The sequence below is a fragment of the Amblyomma americanum genome, chromosome 6, assembly GCF_052857255.1.
Source record: "Amblyomma americanum isolate KBUSLIRL-KWMA chromosome 6, ASM5285725v1, whole genome shotgun sequence".
Classification (NCBI taxonomy): Eukaryota; Metazoa; Arthropoda; class Arachnida; order Ixodida; family Ixodidae; genus Amblyomma; species Amblyomma americanum.
This window is the reverse complement of record NC_135502.1, coordinates 35,917,749-35,938,600: the sequence shown is the minus strand read 5'-3', so window position 1 is coordinate 35,938,600 and position 20,852 is coordinate 35,917,749. Positions and strand designations below refer to the sequence as shown.

The following is a 20,852-nucleotide window of genomic DNA, read 5'->3' as shown; positions in this document are numbered from 1 at the left end:
CACGTGCTTTAGTGACAGCTGCCACACGGACGGACAGCTCGCTCTGCGATTTAGCATCGGCGACTACGCTGAGCCTCGACGCGGACAGCGCTCCGAATCTTGTTCATTGCGCGGCGAGAAAATCGCAGATCTGGTGCTTGTCGGTTTGGGTAAGCTCGATGCCTTCCCCAATCTGTCACAGCTTGTTTTGGACGAGGACAGGGAAGCTTTAGACAAGCCCTTTGGACACACTACGGCTCCGTCGCTGACCACACCCATGTGACTGTGCAGCGCAAAGGTTCGGGCAAGCTGGTGCGACATGCGACAAGTGTGTTTGCAGTTTCACCTTTAGAACTGTACTCGCACAAAGCGTCCAGTGGGCTAGCGTCAGTTTTCATCCGACGTACAACCGGCCAAATCTTTAGCTGGCGAGCGCGACGGCCGCTTTTTCTGCGCTCCTGCGATTTGCTACGAAGCAAACGTGCAGAAAGCTCAATAGTAAGCTCGGGGTTAGTGAGCCTGTGCTTAGATTTGATGCCTTCGCAAGTTTGCTCCGTCATAAGCTGCAGGCGCACAGAAAACACTGCCTTCACGCACTCTAGCTAAAGATTTGGTGGGCTGTACTTGCGTATCACTTACCAAAGTGAAATCTAAAGCAAAAAACCTTTGCAAGCGCCTGAAGCTTGATCGGTTGTTGCAGAGCATCGAGTCTAGCAACTCCAAATTTCGGAAGTTTTTTTGTGACCGGAAACACTCAAGGTCGACTGCCATTTACGTATTATTCTCACATAAGTTGGGACGTGGCAGAATTGTATCGCGCAGTACTAGCAAAGCAACCTGGGAATATTTGCGGTTGAAGGCCCCTTTCTGGCCAGAGATTCGTTTTCCGTTGTCAATTTTCTACGAAGTCATGGCCACAAAATGCTCTGCGCCTTGTAAGTCGATGTTGGCACGTGTGTGTGTGTGTTCCTTCTTTCGTCCACGTCTTTCTCTCACTATTCCTCCTAGATCACGCCCATGGCAACCCTCGTGCCTACGGCAGTGCCCTGCAGACACTTGCCGCAGTTGCGTCACGAAGGTGGTTAAGTGGTCTGCAGTTTGTGCCTTAATTTTCTTTGGACACATGAGCCTATTGAAGACAGTAATCTAAGCACTAATTTTTTAATGCGATGTCATTAGAGCCCCCATGTCGGAAAAAAAGCAAGTCATTCTCTGAAGCCTCCGCTTGCCACTTGACTCACTTGGCAGGCGGCAGGTTACACGTACATTTGCTGCACACTTATACTTCTTTGCGTTTCTCTACACTAGCAGAAAGTTTGAGGGAATAAGACTGCCGAAGCTGACACAGGAAAGGGTTAATTGGAAAGATATGCGAGAGGCCTTTGACCCACAGTGGGCATAGGACGATGGTGCGAATGAGTGCGAAGGCACGACAGAACAAGAAGAAGATGAGGGGAAAGCGGGACATTGGCTGATCACCGTGTCTGCCTGCGGCCTCCATCAAGCTGCTCAGCGGCGTGACCGGTTTCTGGCCCCCATCTCGCTGGTCGATGGCCGTTCGCAGGCGGAGTCCCGATGCCGCGGCATCCGCCTGGATGCGGCAGTGGCTGCTGCTCGGGACTGCGTTCCAGAGCATAGCAACGGCAGTGGCGGCCCGGAGTGATACCGTAAGCGGAAGGCAGGGTAGCGTCGATACTAGCGTATTACTTAAAGGACTGTTTAACACAGTTCCGATTCCTGACAGCTATAGGTGCTGACTTGCCCCTGCTCGGCGCAGGCGCAGCTTGTTCCACATGCGCGCGATCGTGCATGAGGCCGTGCCTATAGATATGTTTTTGTTTAAGCAGCGCAAAGGCACGCAAGTCTGAATCAATAGCACAGGTCAGCAGCTGACCCTCAAGTGGAGCCAGTTCAAGAAGGGGCTCGCAGGTTTTACAACATTGTACATTTTCATTTGGGGGTGGCTGAGCAATCAGTCGAACTGATGAGACTTTTCAGCTAGGCGAGGAGAACAAGGTTCGACGCTGTTTGCTTCCGAACTGACGCGCGTTGTTGCGCCGCTCGCACTGCGTGCACTAGCGCCTACTTGGTCGTCATCGGGCGCAGTCCGAAGGCTTGCGGGAGGTGCGGTTTTTCCGCTGACTCTAGCCCACCGCGTAGCGGGAGCCTCACTAGCAGTGTTCAGTGCACGTGGATTGCAGGTGCATAAAAATATCCAGGACGAGCATTAAGGGACGTTATTGGGCGAGTTGGTGAATGAACATCATGAAGGGACACAGCGCTAAAGAAACAGGATAGAAGAGCACTCGTGCGTGTCTGTTCTGTTCTGTCCCGCTTGTTTAGCGCTTTATTTTTTCATAATGTTCATAGTCAAGGACAGGACGAGATCAAGATCGGTGACCGTGAGGACTTCCGGTGCGGTCAGGCTTCTGGTGGACTGTTGCGGTTGAAGTGTGGTGGCGAAGAGAGAGAGAGACATTTTAATGATTACAGGAGAGGTGTGCCTGGTAGCTAACTTGGCATGTTACTCCAGATGAGGGTGAAGGAAGAGGGTCAATAGGGAATGATCTTCAAACGATGTTTGTCAAACCAATAACCCTAAGATAAGCTAGTAGGACTTTTGTCACACGCGCAGCGGATACCGCAGCACACCAGGGTCCAAGGACATGCTCCAGACACAGGACGTTGTCCTGGTGGAGCCCTGGAGTACTTTGTAATGTTAAAATTCTGGCAGCACCAAACCAAGTGTTCGAGATCTTCGCGCACACATGTCGGGCACAGAGGGCTGCTGGATGCATCAATTTATGAAGAAATTATTTTGTGTAAGCAACATCCAAGTGAATTTGGTGCAGGTAATTACGTTCACTACTATCTAAATTGCGGCGCGTTAGAAAGTCACCAGCGCGGTCAGTACGAAGCAGGGTCTGTATTGATCCGGTTCACACCACAGAGAGCGTTGCGCCTGCCAGGATTCAACAGCAACCAGTCTGGTACCGTCACTTCGAGAAAAGGAATTGGCATCAGCACGGATGTATCGCCACGCGCAGCCGGTTACGCCGATAACTACGACATACTACGGCATACATTTATGACGCCAAACCTAGAAACGGGCGCTTACCAGCTGTCGCTGCAAAAGCGCAGACCGGCAAGAGAGGCGAGGACGCTATTAGCGAAAACGCAAACGGCTGCAATTGCTACAAGCTTCCCGCATTGATTCAAGCTAAGAAATGCTCTGAGCTTCAGTGCGCAATTGTAGAATGCACCGTTCGCGGATAAGCTGTCGTAACTCGTGCCAAACAGGTCAGCTTAACGGGGTGCATCAGTCACAACGCGTTTCTTTTCAGAACTTCGGCTTTCCAGCGTACGGGATACTGCTATATCGTGGCGCTTATGGCACCGTGTCGCCCTACTGCTGCTTCCTGTCGACGAGATTCAGGCTGCCACGACACAATAAGGAGGAAGAAGTGAGTGGATTATTAAACTTATGAAATTAGGTAAGCGCTTTCTATAAAATTTTGAAGTTCTCGCACTGGTGTTTCGTGCAGAACGGAAGCTTTGCCTACTGGAAGTTGTAAGACATTGTGGAAACGTTTCTAACTTTCAGTAAAGCAAGTTTCTTTACAAGTCTGATCTGTGTAGTTAAAAACGCTTCTTCAGGCTAATTAGGCGGCGGTTCTGTTTAATAGACAGAGTAGTGCCTCATCCTTTTTTTTTTGTGCCGAGGTATGCATTCTGGTTCATCCAGGAACCCACTTGAGCATTGCACAAAGCTGCAAACAAATTCCATTTAAAAACAAACGTCGACGCGTGCCACTAGATACAGTTTATCCTATTCAAGGGAAGAAGCTCTAGGGCTATTGCGATTATTAAAAATGAGCTTCTGCGTGTGACTTGTGACTCAGGCTAGCTGCAAAGTAGTTTCGTGCTGAGAAGACACAAATGCTCAAGATTAAGTAACATCATTACGGGACAAGAAGACATCTGAAGCAACATTTCTACGAAAGCAGCTTGGTTACCCTGGATAATTATTTTTATGTTTTTACTTTTGTCAATGTTCTTGTTCTAAGCCTGGGCTGTACACACACGACAATTTTTCTGGAGTTTGCAGATGGACGGAGGTGAATTTGTGGGTGGGCGGTGAGTGGCGGTTCTAGACGGTGGAGGTATACTGTGAGTGAGTGGGAAGCCCTATGCTTGGAGATTGAGCTGATCAGATAGATGGTGTGCCGTGCTTCTGAAGAACCGCCGGTTCTTCCACCGTGTTTGAATTCTCTTTCATGAGCGGTTTTTTGGCCCGCTGCTCTTTGGATTTCTTGTGGATGGTAGCCTTGGGGAGAGCTGAGGTAGGTGGAAAGGTTGTGGATGGCGCTTATGGAGAGTAGAATAAGTTGGGTGGGGGGTGGGTGGCTTCATTGAAGTGTGAGGGGTTTGGAAAGGGGGATCGATGGTGACTTTGGGTGGTGGGCAGCCCGTATCAAGAAGAATGGTGTGTGCGGTGCTTTTGACCAGTAGAACCTTCACTCTTCGGGCATGCAGATAGACGCCGCTAGTTTTGCATTGCGACGCTAGCATCGCTTACGCAGTAAAGGCATCTTCATATGACATATGACCCTCGTTTTCTCTTTTCCTACACAAAACGTTTATGTTACTACTGATGCATTGAATGAAATACATAAGCTAATGCCACAGTGAGTGGTATTCGGAAGTGGTAAACCGCTGATAAATAGCAATACTTGTCCGGATTGTACCTCGTACCACGCATCACCTTAAAAAAAGACGTTTCTACTCAGTAGTATCACTGTGGCCACGTTGCAAATTCAAAATATAATATTACTGTTCAGGAGTCTAAGCACCGATTCTGAAGCACGTCTTGGACTTTATGAGGTCTCAAACAGACCCACAGTGCACCTCAACGCATATTGCATTTCAAGGTTCAGCAGTCCAGACAACTTGAGGTTCACTGCGTGATGCTGCCTTCGCTGTCTAACTTTGTTGGGTTTTTATGGGTGCCTTGAGATCAAGCTAAAGCAGTTGACTCGGATAGACAGACCTCAGTAGCTCCGCTGCGACTGCTCGTTTAACTATGACTACTGGCTGTTGATAGTTAAGACTATCGAGGTGCTTCCTTGATACAACTCCTCTAATCCTTGATATTCTTGCGCACAGGTGTTCCGAGGCGTTGTGTTCCGGTACGCAAACCAGAGCTGCGAGCAGGACTTGGAGAGTGCGTCCGCCAAGCACGTCTTTATCGTTCTGCCCGAGCGTGACAAGGCGTGCCCTTTTGAGGGCTCACTGGCAAAGGCAATCTCTGCCAAGGCGTACTCCCTCATTATAGCCCGCAACTATGACCTCAAGGTATACCTACGCAGTCTCGCCCAAATTCGACATATTAATAGGGCTAGAAACAGCTCTTCACAGATGAGAGCGTTTGCAGAGCAGGGCAGAGAATTTAGAATACACGCACTGACTGAGCACTGTTGTGCATGTGGAGCGATGCACAGTGAATTCAGTAAAACAAACTTTCGGGCAAGCTGGATACGTTCTTGTAATATAACTTCAGCGCGAAAACCACGAACACATAATGATGAAACACTAACACACACTGAAAAAAAAAGCATTGTGACTGAGCAGAGGTGAGCAGAGGGATCTCTTTTATGCCCCATTTTATAAGTGCTGTTTGCTACTAATGGTGTACTAAGCTAGCTGGCCTAAATACTAAAACATAGAAGTGTCGAGAACTGTATGAAGCCATTATATGCCTTTCAGTTCGTGTAAAGTCTTCTGTAAAAAGTGTGCGGTACAAGGAGCTTCTTTCCAAAGGAATGGAAAAGGGCGCTCTGGATTATCTGAAAATTGAAAGCATTGTAGAGGTGAATAAGAGATTTATGTCTCCTTCCAGAACTCTGGAACGCTGGCGATGCTATTATTAGAGATGGAAGTAGACGAGTGAAAGACAAGATGGAGAATGGAACACGAGTGATGCTCACTGCCATGTGTACATCTTCGTCGCTCTCTTCACGCTCGCACGTGCGCTGCTCCTGGTCACGAGCTGACTCACACGCCCTTCACCAATAGTGATCTGTCCTCCGATCACGAAGTTCTGGGGCTCTGCACGGATACGGCGCGTTCGTGCGAAACATGGTCGCTTTGCTATGGAGCGTCTTGTCGTCATATGACTTCGGATGCTGTCCCATCACTGTCAGAAGACTCATGGTTCATGCTAGGACGGAGATGGTCACGTGGCTCGGAACTTTCGCTGTCGTCGTCAGCGTTGCTGTGTGCAAGGTGTCTTCCAATGAAAGTCTGCCAGTACGGAGACTCTGGCTCATTTATAGGTGTGTCACCTCGGTTGCTCTACGTTGACCGCCATTTCTCTGTGTGCCATGTCCGACGTATGGGCTTGATGTTCAGTATGTTCTCGCCCAAAAATGCATATATTTCAAAATGTCTATCGAAAAAGGGGGGTCGAGGGTTGATGATCGGGAGCCCGTCGTGCAGTAAATGATACCTCCGATCTGGAAGTAGGCGTCTTCCGTTTTCCCTCATAAAGTTCCTTAGCAGCCTTCTGACCCTCCTCCAGGTTCTCCCTCGCTCGGCCTCAGTTTTGACTTACTCGCGGAGTCGCGAAACTTCAACCATGTCTTTTTCTGCATTTGAAAGGTGAAGTTGTCGAAGAAACCGAGTAGTGTATAGCCATGCCTGGCTCGATTGGGATGTATTTTGTCGACTTGTGCTTCTAGACGTTTACCGCAAGTGCAGCTTCTTGTAGCTTCTTGTACCAGTCGAAGCGTATGTCGAAAAGTTTTACAGTATGCTCTTGAACACTCCGACTACTTGCTCTCCCAAGCCAATGGCCTTTGACCAGTGGGGTAACGTTGCCATATGGCCGACTCCAAAACGGTGATGCATGACTGCGGTCTTGATGAGCCATCTGGCTTCATCTGTCACGATCAACTTCTTGGTATCCATCTGTTCAACATGTTGTCCATATGGTTGGCTCTAGCGGTAGAAGGCACAGAGTCGCTATGTACATTGCATGTGGCATGGTCGATGCACACGAAGTGCTGGTAACCTTAATTTTCTTGCACCAGACTGAAGTGCAGTGTTTGAATGGTAGTACAGTGTTTGGAAGTACTGGAATATCTCTAGGCGGCCGACACCCCGCCGCAGCTGCGCTTCTCCGGTTAACCCGCTTGAAAGTATCACAAGACATGACGTAGTTATGACTTGGCGTTGCATCCACGACCACCAGTACTTTCTCCGCATATGACTCAGAGTGCGCTTTGCATCCATATGTCCTGTGAAATCATGACACTTCTGAAGTACGAAGTTGCTTAGACTTGTGTCCCTTTATGTCAACATTATCTTTCAGCAAAATGTCACTTCTCACAGAACATTCTGAGTTTTCCATTTCTGCCCATTGGTGTAGTTGTTAGCAGACTAGATCCGATTTTTGGTATTCACGTGGGCTACTACTACCCTTCACTATTTTCATGCATATGCCATTGCCACATACAGTTTGGGGATTGAGAGACTCCGACTCCCATATGGGATCGTAGGTAGAAGGGGTAGAACAAGAAAATCAGACAGACTGCCTCGCCCGCATTCACTGACAGGCAGGCCTTCCCTTAAGGCACGAGCTATCGGCCCAACATGATGAATCGCTCCATTCTTATGCAGGCAAATTTCTACTCATCAGAGGGCGGCACTTTGGGGTCTACGCTGTAGACATATTCGAATCCCTGGTGCGTTCTCATTAATATATACAGTTAAGACTGGAAGCGTGTGCCCATGTGTTCGCACGAAACAGCTCGCGTTCCTGTCTAGGCTTTGTTTCTGTCTTCTCATTCTCTTCTTTTCTGCTCATAGAGTTGCTTGACTCTACGGTCGCGAGCATTCTCGTGATAGTTGTCCCGTTTCAGAACAGCTAAAGCACCGGCGTTCTCTCTATTGGTAGCTGTCCTTTGAAGGCCTTGGGTTCAACTGTTCTTGTTACGGTGTTGTCATGTGACTTCGCTTGCGTCCGAGTGAATGGGTCCACTAAGGTGCTTTCCTTAGGCTCCTGGTAGCACTTGCAGCTACCTGCAGCTTTCGAGGTTCGTTGCTTGATCGATGACCTCTAATAATAATAATAATTGGTTTTTGGGGAAAGGAAATGGCGCAGTATCTGTCTCAAATATCGTTGGACACCTGAACCGCGCCGTAAGGGAAGGGATAAAGGAGGGAATGAAAGAAGAAAGGAAGAGAGAGGTGCCGTAGTGGAGGGCTCCGGAATAATTTCGACCACCTGGGGATCTTTAACGTGCACTGACATCGCACAGCACACGGGCGCCATAGCGTTTTTCCTCCATAAAAACGCAGCCGCCGCGGTCGGGTTCGAACCCGGGAACTCCGGATCAGTAGTCGAGCGTCCTAACCACTGAGCCACCGCGGCGGGTTGAGCTCTAGCACGGAATGATAGTTCCGGGCAGCCAGTGGAGTTGCCCACGTATCTTCGTGAATGCTGCTGAGTATCACGGATACATATTCTTCGCTGCTGAGACTGGGCGGCGCCTTTTTCAACATTGCGTCATTCGCATACATGTACTGAACGACAGTTGAGCTCAGCCGTAGTGTACGTCCTTCCGGAAATGCACGAGCTCTTGGAGAGTCATTTTGCGAAGAAGCGTTAAGCTATATGGCTCTGGTGCACAGCCTCTGGCATAAATCTCATTTGCCTTCGAAACGACTGCCCGTGACCTCCTTTGCGAACATGCAGTCAGCTGCGGCGTGGGAAGGTGAAGGATCGATACTCTTTTGCGACTGCCAAAGCTGCGAGATTCCGACAGCAGCCCGTGAGGGTATTTAGGGATCTAGGGCCACGTGTACTGCACACAGTGGTGCAACGCTGAGAACTAGGCCTATCTAGGCCTACGTCACCCACGAACGTAAGACTGGCTTGGCGGAAAAGAATATTCGCCATCAGGAAGCGTTGTGCAGCAGCTCCGATCGTGAAAGCAAAAGGGAAAGCTGAAAGCGCGGAAAATGTGCGAGACACATGACAGCATCAAAATTCATCATTTGGTGCCACGGGATCGCGTTCGGCCAATACACGCGAGATAGGTACGTTGAAAAAAAAAGATGTTTAACTCAGGTATACAGGAACTATATATTAACCATAGAGTACCGGACTTACGTTAAATCTTTCGACTTCTCCCAACTTTGGATGAGTAGATTAATCGGTAGTGCACCCGTCCCATGTACCAGAGGACACACGGATCTTCTTACCTCACCCAGATTTACAGCTTAAGAGCTGCCCCATGTGCGCCGCCACACGGCTCAGAAGCAACACCCCGTAGCTCGGTTACCTTTGACAAAGATGGTACATAAACACTCTGGCGAACCAAGAATGCAATATATTCTGTGTTGAAAGAAAAGCCTCGTCGTCTTCGAGTCACCGCGGTCTTAGCACTTTTAAACAGTCGCTCTTCTTCAACTGCTTGTTTCTGGCGCAGCTCCACAAGAACTACTTCGAAGCGGGTGAGAATGGCACGGTGCCTGCTCAGGATATTACAGTTCGAGTTATAGCCATCAGCACGCTTGAAGCTTTCAAGGTAAGTCCTTTACTTAATGTGCTAAACTAGTGCTCATGAACAGTGTGTCTTTTTGTGCGACAGTGCTGTAGCAATTTAAGCTCTGTGTACTGGAAGTCACCTTAAGTGGAGTAATTTGAAACCAACCATTCTTGTTTCGACAACAACATGCCGGAAAATGACATAATAATTCTAATAATCCGATATAAATGCGTTTTTACGATCGCTAATAATGCGATCGTAAAAAATCAAATTTAAACCCACGCTAAAGGGGAAACGAGCTGCTCTTCAACGCAACTCAGCTAAGTAGTAATAGTTCTTGGGCTTACACGAGCCAAGCAATTCCATCCTCAACGTTTTCGGTAATTCGTCATCAAACACATATTTTCATCCCTGAAGAGGCTTAGCAAATAGAAGGTAGCAAATAGAAGGCAGTACATGTCCGCATCAGGAGGACATCTACAACTTTTAACCAGGAATGTCATTGAAATGTTGAAAAGTTTGCTGTCGTGTTGTGTGATGAGACTATAAACTTGTGAAATCCTGTATATAACGGTAACCGTAGCGCTTTACTGAAGCTTATGCAGCTCATATAGCGCGTGGAATGTTTGAAAAGACGCTCTTGAATTTTGTTTGGCGACAATACTAAGTCACTTCCTTACGTAAAGATGTAAACTGAAAACTAAACATTTTGACAGATTTGCCTGTCCTGGAATCCTGGAATCCTGGCATATACAAACCACCCCGAACAATATCAACCGCGCAAAAGGAAACCTACCCCCAGTATATGCCCAGGGACTTCGCTCTTCAACGCAACGAAAAAAAAGTCGCCATTCAGCACCTCCCTGCAGTGCGCCAGCGTGACTAACAGCCTAAACCCCCCTCCCCTTCCCCGCGCCTTTCGCGACACAGCTGTCGTTCTTTTCACCCCCCCCCCTCCCCTCCATACTTAAAAGACGCTAGCTGCTGCCCTCAGTCACCCCTGATGAAGGAGCCGAGTCGGCTTCGAAACGTCGGGTTAAAGTTAAAATTTTGGTTGGAGAGGTGCAGTTTCTTATAAAGATGTAAACTGAAAAAGAAAAAAAAGAGACGTCCCTCTCACATCACAAACACCGCGCGGTGCTCAACCTGTAAGAAAGACGCAAGTATTAATCTTGCCGGCTTCTGTTTTTCGTGACTCACGTTCTCTGTAGCCTTTTTCGATATGCTGTTTTATGTACTTTCTCAACAAATTCATTTTTCCTGCATTCCCATCGTAGCCCGACTACGCTCGAGCATGGGTGGCACCTCTGGTCAACACCAGCAGCGCGCGGGGTGAAGCAGTTAAGCTCTACCTTGTGGAACCGGAGGCTAACAAAGGCGGGTTGCTCATCTGGTTCATGGCTTGTGCGACCGTGTCCCTGGGGGCGCTTTGGGCTGGCAGCACCAGGAAGTTGCTGTAAGGTCTCGCAAGGGCATCGTGGGCTTTTTCTTTCACTATATGCAAGGCACAAACAAGCAAAGCTTTCGAAACGCGTCTCAAACAGCCAACCCACTCCCACGAACACCTTAGGAATATCTGAGCTTGTCGCACTGGATTACGTTGTGCACTGCAGCAGAACATAAGCGAGCGTCGCCGAATAAGTGATAGTCAAGCTTTGTGTGCTGTTTTGCAGGAAGTCTTCGAAAAAGGAACAAAGAGAAAACGGCAGTTAAAGGTTAGCACGTCTATCCCTTGAGAGTAGGGCATCCTCTACAAGAAGGTCAACTGCGTACTATCAGCATATATGAATTATTCTTTGCATTAAATAGACTCACTCAATACAGTGGCGAGGGTTATTATAGATGGCTGGGCCTTCATTGCAGTACTTTCATAACACTCTCAGTGGTTTGTTCACATTTAGACATTCTTGGCAGTATCTCACGCCCAGAAGCTGGAATTCTTGCGTTTGTTCGTTTTCAGCTGAACTCAACCGCCTATCGTTCCGTCAAACATGCTAATCATGCTTTTGTCTGAAAATAAAACAAAGCAAAACAATGAGAATGCGTGTAGGGAGCTTTGGAAAGTAGTTATGTCGATGTCGTTAGGCTAATATTTGCTAGCTGTGCCTTTAGAAACATTAACGCTCTGTTAAGCTATACCGTATCGTCCAATTTTGCAAATCTGAACCTAAATCGCCCTCTAATCCCGTATAGTTGGCTTCAAGCCATTCGCTCCTGGCGGCCTCCTGCGCAGCCTTATGACTCAGCACCGCCGCACCAAGTCGAGACGAGAAGCCCTGTAACGAGGACGCCAGCCTGGACACCACGCCGGTGGCGAAGGCGACTCGGTTGACCACGTCGCCGGGTCTGGAGGCGACGGCCTCTCCGCCTACCGCAGCGTCCAAGCCGCAGAGCCATGAGCCAGCGAACGTGCGGAGCCCAACCCGAACGCGGTCGCACAAGTGTGCGGACGACTTTCCGAGCTCCGAGAAGGAGGAAATGACCTTCTCCGAGTGCCCCGTGGACTGGAAGCTCCTCACGCTGTTCGTGCTCATGCTGGCTGTTAACCTCCTCGTGCTATACTACTTTTTTAATAAGATGTGTAAGCGGCACCTCATTCTCTGCGCATCTGTAGCGTACTATTGCACGAATAACAGCGAACGGTCTTCCGCCAACCGCACTCCAACTGCACGCAAGATCAGCGCGCATCCATAGTTATCTTGCAATCAAGGTTTCTAATAATAATAATAATAATAATAATAATAATAATAATAATAATAATAATAATAATAATAATAATAATAATAATAATAATAATAATAATAATAATAATAATAATAGAGTTTATTTTTCTCTCGGTACAAGGAAGCTGCTGCGAAGAGCAGCTAGACGACAGCTGGCAGCATGACACGAGTCAGCACACAGTGAAACAACCAAAAAGGTTAACAATGAAAATAATTGAAAAACTGCAAAAAAAACACAACGAAATAGTCCAGGCAAAATCCTTGGCAATCCTACAGAGAAACATATGAAAGAAAACAGTGTACACTTGACAGGACTTCTCATAGGACGGAATGAAGATTTTCATTGATAATACGGCATCTAAGACCATCATCAATAAGGTTGGGAGGGTTTTATTGTTCTTGTGTAATAGTGTGACAGCGGCACCGTGTTTCCGGCTTGAGAAGGCGCTTCGTTTGTTTTTTTACCTCTGCGCCATAGTTTGTAAGCCTTTCAACCATTTTTTTTATATTATTGTCAACTGAGGAGCTCTGATGTTTTGCTGTGTAACGCCTAGGTTCGGGGGTAAGCTTTTGTGGGGCACTTAGCAACGATAGTGAGGCTGATAATGCAGCCTCAGAACCGAAAACAATTATTACATTGAAATATTGAAAACGCCCTTGATAAAAAGGGAAAAACATGAGAAACGTTTTGTAGCTCTTAAAATACTTGTGAAATAAATGTATGTTTTACAGGAACGTAAAAGAAAGCAGCCAAGAACACGACCTCTCCGAAACCATTATCGGATAGGTCGGAGAGCGGCAGACGTTGAGATCGGTTTAATTCAGTCGTTCTAACTTGACGAAGAATCAAATATACACATATAATGCGCGGCCTTCTGCTGGAAAGCGTAGATCCTGAACTGCCCGCAACGTGGAGACGCACTTTCAGTCTAGACATCTTTTTTTAATGCCCCTCTCATCAGGTAAAGTTACGTCATTATTTGCATGAAATTTGGAAAATGCATTTCATTTCACCTGACATATTGACACCTTCCATAGAAATAAAATGTACTTTCTCAGTCATGAGTACCTTTCAAATCTATTACATTATTTTAGAGGACTGTCAATGATCGAGCCTACATTCTTTAAACTCGCGTTTTAAACCTCACTTTTGAATTAATAAGCATGACTATAACCATAACTTGTGCATACTTATGGAGGAAGCCAACACTCACCGAAAGAAAGATAATTGCATAGAGGATTGTTGGTTTTTATTTTTCGTTTAATTTTAATGAATTATCTTTTGCACATCAAATAATTACAACAATAATTTCCTAAAAATGACGGACGATTTAACGTGGTTAGGCCAAATGCAAATAAGGTGCGCTCGCACCTCGGTTTTCACTTAGGTTTTGGTTTTTAGGCTCGGTTTAATAGTGCAATGCGATAGCGGTGCATTCTGGATTCATTGTGCGTAGACTGAAGCTGAAGAAGTCGATGGCACCCAAATGAGAGTGCTAGAGACTGGCAGTTAAACACGGGGGATGTTAATCTGCAGCTATAACTTAGTAGTTCAATGCATTGGCCAGTGAAGCTGATCTGTTTGCTCCGTCCGTGGGTTCTAAACCCACTCGCGGATATAGAGTGTTGGTTTTGCCATTAAGTGTTCTGCTTAGTTGCCATAATGACTGCTGGCAGGTACCCGGTGGGTGGGCTTCCACCTGCTCATTGTGGCAGGTTGGCCACCTGCCTGAGGCTTTGGACAAACATCGGCGAAATGCTAAATTAGGGTTTTAGTGCAAGGGAACTAAAAATTAAGAAAAAAGAAATATATTCCTCTTTCCTGGGTTTCGGTGACTATTGGCTTCCTTCGTATGTATGTCATGAAGAGCCCCTCATTTTTCTACCCTTGCCTGCTACATTACTTCTCAATGGCACACATAGCTTCGGTCGTCACTGCGCCACTGGACCGCAGCTACTACTACTACTATTACTCTGGCTTGATTAGATATAAAAATGATAATTTAGGGGCATTAGAATGTATAGGATAACATTTCTCTGAAAATCTGTTCGTAAATATACAGACCCTTTATTCTAGGTAGCCATGCCTTGCGCTTTTTTATACTCTTTTGAATACGCATGTGTCTGAGGATGTTAATCATATTTGTAACGAGAAAAACACACGGACAGAGGAAGAGTGGCCATCACTGATGCCATTGTCCATGGTGTTTTTCACGCGGATAGAATATGAATCGTAGTGTACGATGCCACCAACTAACCCACGTGTCTGCGCTTAGTGCCCTAAGGATTCACGTGCGTCGCTCATTAAACGCTAGTACGCCAGATTATATAGTCTCTTCGCAAACTTTTATATGTATGAAATATGAGGCATGCCAGCATGACTAAAATGAATCTCGCTCATATCTTTCCTACCTTTTGTGCAGGGCCTTTTCTTGTTGGTAGCATCGCTCTGGGCTCAGTGATTTCACTGACAGTCATCTTCGACTCCCTGGCGTTCCTGATACCATGCGCCAGTATGCGGTCAGCACCATTTCAGTCACTTGTACCCATTGCAATAATACGCGACAAAACAAATAAAACAACAAACGTTACAAATATATAAACCTATTTATTAAAATGTGAGCTCTGGGTCACCTGCACAAAATAAATATATATTAGCCTAACGCTTGCCGTTGGAAGAGACAGGATGAGCTTAAAGGAAAATGCGGATGATAAGCAAATGAAATCCTCCTCTTAGAGCCCCCCCCCCCCCCCCTCTCCCGCCCCCTTTAGCTGCAAAATACTTTAGAACGGGTCTGCAGGAGCGTCCCGTACGTAAAATCGGTTGAGCTTATTAAATGCTCCATTAACGACGATTTAATTTCTTCTCGTTATTGCATTGCAATGTGCCGCCGAGTAAATATATTTCTGCTTCAAAGTGTGCATTTCAGGTCGATAAGACTCCTGTCAGATTTTCAAAATACTCGCGTTAACGTTCAAAGTGCATCTAACACGCGTTAACGACACTTCAAGAGGCATGCTGCTTTGACCGCTCGGATCTGTGACGACTATTGGCCTTTTCACTACCAAAAATGTTCTATTTTTTGACCCTGTGTGTGCCTCGTCTTACTTGCGTTTTGAGACTGCTGGTTTTACTGCAGGTCTGAGTTTTATATTAAACTGAACATCAGGAAATCTGGCCTTGAGCCATGGTTACGACATTGTTAAGTAATTTCCCTCAGCGTCGTAGTCGCCCATATGAATAAATGTTGGTTGGCCACCTAGAAGCTTAAAGTTCGCATCTTTTCTCTTGCCGAAGGAAGGCCTCTTACAAAATGCGACGGGAGAAGACCATGTCGGAGCGCTGAGAAATATTTGTGCATAATTTAGTAAAGAATACGCGGATTATGTCAAGGCGTCAGGAAAACAATAAACGCGGAGACTTCCCCAGAAACAACTGGAAAAAAGACATTGCGGTTAGGGCATAGGGATTTCTTACAACCGTATCAATATTTTGCCGTAAATCAGGCCTCATAACTGCTAACGCGTGACAAAGTCACTGTCCGCCAGCGTTATATGTAGTATACAGGGTGTTTCACCAAATATTTTGTACAGTTTTTAAAAATAACCTCTTTCCAAATTTCTATGCTATGAACTGACTCATGTCCGTATGTGTTCCGAGCGATTGTTTATTCCTGTTTGCTTATTTTTATTGTGCTCACTGCGGCTGCCTGATGTAATTTATTTCCTACTAGACCGTGTTCCTAGCCGCACGGCTCTCGGTCCAAATATTTTCTACGTATCACCTTGTACGCTTAAAAATAAAGAGTGCTTTCACTTGACAGGTCTTGAAAGAGCATTGCACTTGCAACTGGACCATGGTAACCGATGTGTTTCGTAGCAGCTACTGTGTAGCGCTCGCTCTTTCTGCAGTGTCTAATGCGAACGAAACTTCACTGTCCTTACAATTTGGACAGGCATGCAGGAGGGAATGGTATTTGGGAGAGGTCCAAATGTGTGTGTCGAGAGCGGGTGTGGAGAGCACTGCCAAGAGTGCGGTGGGGGAGGGGGAATCAGCTTGATTTGTGGTAGGGGCGGAGGGATCTTGCCTTCCGCCCCCCCCTCCCCTTGGCCACGTGAATAATTAAGGAGCGCCTTTTTTTGCGCAGGATGCCAAATGTGGTCTTCCCCTGCTTTGTGCGCAGCATGGAAGTGCGACACCACATAGTAATATGGTGCGCCGTCACCATCCCCTTAACGTGGGTCGTCTTCCGCAAGGCCCACCATGCCTGGATCTTGCAGAACTTCCTCGGCTCCAGTTTCGCCGTCAACATCCTCCGATGCGTGCAGCTGCCAAATTTTAAGGCATGTTTCTGTAATTCATGATAACACTATGGAACTAATAAGACGCCTGTTCTCATGGAGGAGTGATTCAGTCCAACGAAAATCACTTACTGCTGCAGAAAAGGAAACTGTTGTTCGGAAGCAAAATGACGCTTTCCTTGTTTATTCGTTTACGTTTCCTCGTCGTTTCATCCACTGCGTTGTTTGTTGCGTTTAGCCAAGAATACACACCAAGTCGCATGGGCGCGGTCATTCAGTGGGAATGTTTTAGATCTCTATCAAATAACTTTATCATTTTCTTGACATTGGCCTGGCATTAGTAGCCCTGCATTGAAAACTATTCTGACGGTTTTCGTAGAAAATGCAATTAGCGAGGAAAATTAATCTAAAATAATTCAGATACTATAAACTATGACTTCAGAGTATGCAGCGCTGAATTTAGGTCTCAGTCGAAGCAGTCTGTGACGCTTTCTTTCACGCTGTTGTACCAAGCCGTGCCTGCTCCTTGCAGTGTGGCAAACTCAGTAGTTAAAGGCATCCCGGATTCACTTTTCCAGACTGGGAAGTATGCCAGCTTTAAGACCGGGTTCGAAATTAGCGAATAGAGCGACGAAGTGACAGTAGTCTGGAGTGAAGAATTCTGTTTTTTTTTCGAAGGCCCTGCCTATAGCGTCTATACACTTGTCTAGAATACGGGAGATGATCATTTTATATATTAAAAAACAGAAAAAATAAGCATAGACAAGCTCGCTAAACTAAGTGTTCTTTTCTTCTTTGTCCCGAAATTGACTTTAGTGCGGCCCGAAATGATGGTTCCTGCCGACTTGACCGCCATAGATCACTAGGACGTAGGGCATTCGTATGGGGACGAGCGATTATATGATTTAAACACCGAACAATAAACTTGATCGTTCATTTGCAGATTATTACCCTGATATCTGTTCTTCTATTCTTCGATGACATATTTATGGTGTTTGCCACATCCTTACTATCGGTAAGCATCTGTTCGTCCTTTTAAAACGCATTTTTATATTCTTTGCTAATACCTAAACACTTCAAAGCAGAGGATGTCTAGAACTGTGATCAAAGATTGAATGCCGCCTGTTTACTTCTAATAGCTTTTATTTTAAGCACTCGATAGTCCAATATTGTTGTGCAGGGTAGGAAAGGGCATTAGATAGGTAGGTTTTGTTTACTGTAGCAAAAAAAAAATTGCACGCTTTAATAGGGGACAATTTTTCATGGCAGTGAAGGGAAGGCTACTGGGGCAGAGCGTAATTAACTCTAGTCATTCCGCTAAATAGTTCGGGCACGCGAAAGTGCTCCCGGCCGCCTGGTCCGTTGCTCTCTCCGCGGCACGTTCATTCCGTAGCTAGGGCAACTGGCGCCATCTATGGAGACTTCTTGTGACTGAACATGCATTCCATATTTCTTGCAATCGCGAAAACAGTTTTCTCCTTAACCTTCGACGTTGAATGTCGGCAGTTTGTTAGAAATGTGCCTTAAATAATGATTATTAACGCAATAGCTTTAAGATTCCCGTTCGGCAGGAAATCTGGTGTCGGCGTTGTGAGCAAAAAGCAGATATCTAACCTGCCACATGGCTCATGTGACCCTGTGACGTAATCAGAGCCTGCCCACTGTGGCAAGCGCCAACCAGCTCACCGGATTGTGAGCGAACTGCCCACCGTGTCAGGTTGGCAGTTAAATCAAAGATTGGTCGCGAGAGGTTGCTCCTGGATCTCGACAGTGACTGTGTTTGAAACAGCAGCTGCTGAGGCAGCAGCACATCGCTTTGCATTTGCACCAGTGTGCCAGGAGTGATATGATGACTACCCGCGGTCTTTTAATGTTATAGAAGAGAATGACCACGCGTGTAAAGTCATACGAGAAGAGGACCCCAGGCAGCTGAAGACGGAGCTTAAGTGTTCCCAGAAGCTTTTTAACAATATACCATGCTTTATGAAAAAACTAATAACTTGGGGACTAGATTCCCCAGCACAAGAAGAGAGGTTGTGTTTCTACTCTGTAGCTTCCGTGCCATTGCCAGAAAAAGTTGGCCTGGCGTATGGGTAAGTTTCGAAACACGCGTAAATATAATGAACATCACAAACCATATGCGAAAGATAAATGTGAAATAAGTTTGACAAAGTTTCAAAGGAAATGCGATCGCAAGAAAATCTGTGTGCGTTGAAACAAGAGATTTTGGTTGTTGGAACAGAAATTCTTGTTTCAATTTTTCGACAAAATTTTGAAGCTCGCGGTAAAAAATGCTTCTCGCACAAGCAAGCTCCCCGCTTTAAAACGTATTTGGTGCACTAGAGCAACTACACGTTCCTTGTCACTTCAGTGTGCAGTTTTTTTTTTCCATTGTGCAGAAAGACGTGAGTGTGATGGAAAGCGTCGCAAGAGGTGTGCAAGATTTGCCCGTTCTCATGCGTGTACCGCTTTTCTTCTCTGGAGAAGCGACCGCCTGCAGCGGGAGTGCTATGATGCTGGGCTACGGAGACATCGCTGTTCCAGGTGACTTCCTTTATAATAACAGTTCCACTTATCTTTACCAATATTCATTTGTTCGCAAAATAAATAGGAATTCGGTAACGTTACTGCAGCCGACAAATGACAGAGTTGCCCAGAGACGAGTAATCAATAATTGAGAGATGCACAAAAAAACGTTTCCAGTCTTTTTTTGTACAACTGTCGCGTTGCCCGGAAATTCATCGCTTTGAACGACCCTACCACGTGGGAGAAAATTTGATCTCGCCAAAACGTACACCTAAAAGAATGCACTAGTCTGGTCAGCTTGCTCGTCTTTTGTATATTGAACTTGCTGGAATCATATTCAAGTAACGTTCAAAGCATATGTTCTCTAACGCAAAGAGTAAGCTGCTTGGAAAACGTTTTAAAGCTAAAGCAGAACGAGCCGCCCATAGGCAAAGCACCAGTTGCAATTTTACGCCACTTGAAAGAAGCTATTCAGTTTGGTTTCGTTAGACGAGTAAAGCTCTGAGTGACGCCGTAGTGGAGGGCTGCAAGTATTTTCGACCACCAGGAGTTCATTAACGTGCACTGACATAGCTCAACACACGGGCCTCTAGCATTTCAGCTCCATTGAAATAGAGCCCGAAAGAATCCATTCATTCAAAGCATTTCTGTACAGATGCAAGCACGGCGCAAGTCCGTAATTTAGTTCCACGCTTTCTTCATTATGCAGCATACGCGCATCATTATACGCTGGAATAAATGCTAGCAGAAATCTGGCAAGAAGCTCTTTGATGTCGAAAAAGCACCTTTTAACATTGCTGAGCCTGTTTGAAAGATGCTGTGGGTTTAGCTGTAGGTTTCTTCCTGCGGGCTGTGAGTCAAATCGCCGTCAGCTATTAGGGTTTCCCGAGTTCTGAAATGCTTTTAACTTAGTTAAGAGTTTTATTTATTCATTTAAATCTATAAGGCTGGCCACAGCGTAAGTATTCCTGGAAGCTTAGATGGCACAGCAGTATGACATACCAATCCTGTTCTTTTCGCGGTGGCTGTCTTTGGTGGGTGTACAATAACTGAAGTATATAAATAGGCGACTTCATGCATTTCGCTTTTACATTTATGAATATTCTCGCACCTCCTAGCATCCTTAGTGCCATCACGACATATCGAGTGTGTGTTCCAAGACTAGCTTGTTTTACGCAACTTCTACTCTTGCTCCTAATAGGTATGGCTGTTGCCTACTGTCGCTCGTACGACGTCATCGTGAAGAAAGGATCCTGGTACTTCCTGCTAGCTATTGCTTGTAAGTTTCCTGCAAGCCAGTTCTCGTTGGCCGCGAGACAATTGTTTTTCTTAGGTAACTTCAGCACACCTGCAAGTACACTCCGGGTATTAAAGAAACTAACCAATTGAAAAGAGCTTGAAAACGCAGCCGAGTCCACCTGACAAAAAATTGCCTTGTATTTCAAGGAAATTCATAGACTAGACGTGAGAGGATCTTCTGGCACCGGCTGCAAAAATCATTACACAGCAGAAGCCGTATCAGGTATGATAACACTGCTTAAAGGGGCACTAGAGCGGAATACTACGTAAGTAAACGTAGATCTATGTTGACACATCTGTTGCGCACTCGTCGCTCTCGGCGCATCCTCCTCCTTCAACGATAACTACCCTCCCTAAGGCTCTGCCCTCCGGTTATGCATTCCGCCACTCTCGTCATACCATCCTCTTTCAACAGTAACCCGGCAAGCACCCTCCGCGGTTGCGCATTCTTACGCTCTCGCCCTACCCT

General features: G+C 46.3%; 2 protein-coding genes across 2 annotated transcripts; both read left to right on the top strand.

Moving 5' to 3' along the window:
• Positions 1 to 1,529: 1,529 nt before the first annotated feature.
• LOC144095200 (uncharacterized) lies at positions 1,530 to 10,993 on the top strand. The gene is made up of 5 exons (XM_077628988.1): positions 1,530 to 1,646; positions 3,324 to 3,443; positions 5,146 to 5,334; positions 9,474 to 9,572; positions 10,811 to 10,993. Exons 1-5 carry the CDS (start codon positions 1,530 to 1,532, stop codon positions 10,991 to 10,993), a joined length of 708 nt encoding a protein of 235 aa, XP_077485114.1.
• Positions 10,994 to 11,774: 781 nt separating this feature from the next.
• LOC144095199 (signal peptide peptidase-like 2B) lies at positions 11,775 to 18,254 on the top strand. The gene is made up of 4 exons (XM_077628987.1): positions 11,775 to 12,114; positions 14,680 to 14,776; positions 16,405 to 16,600; positions 18,210 to 18,254. The coding sequence occupies exons 1-4, from the start codon at positions 12,012 to 12,014 to the stop codon at positions 18,252 to 18,254; spliced, it is 441 nt and encodes a 146-aa protein (XP_077485113.1). The 5' UTR covers positions 11,775 to 12,011.
• The last annotated feature ends 2,598 nt before the right edge of the window (positions 18,255 to 20,852 follow it).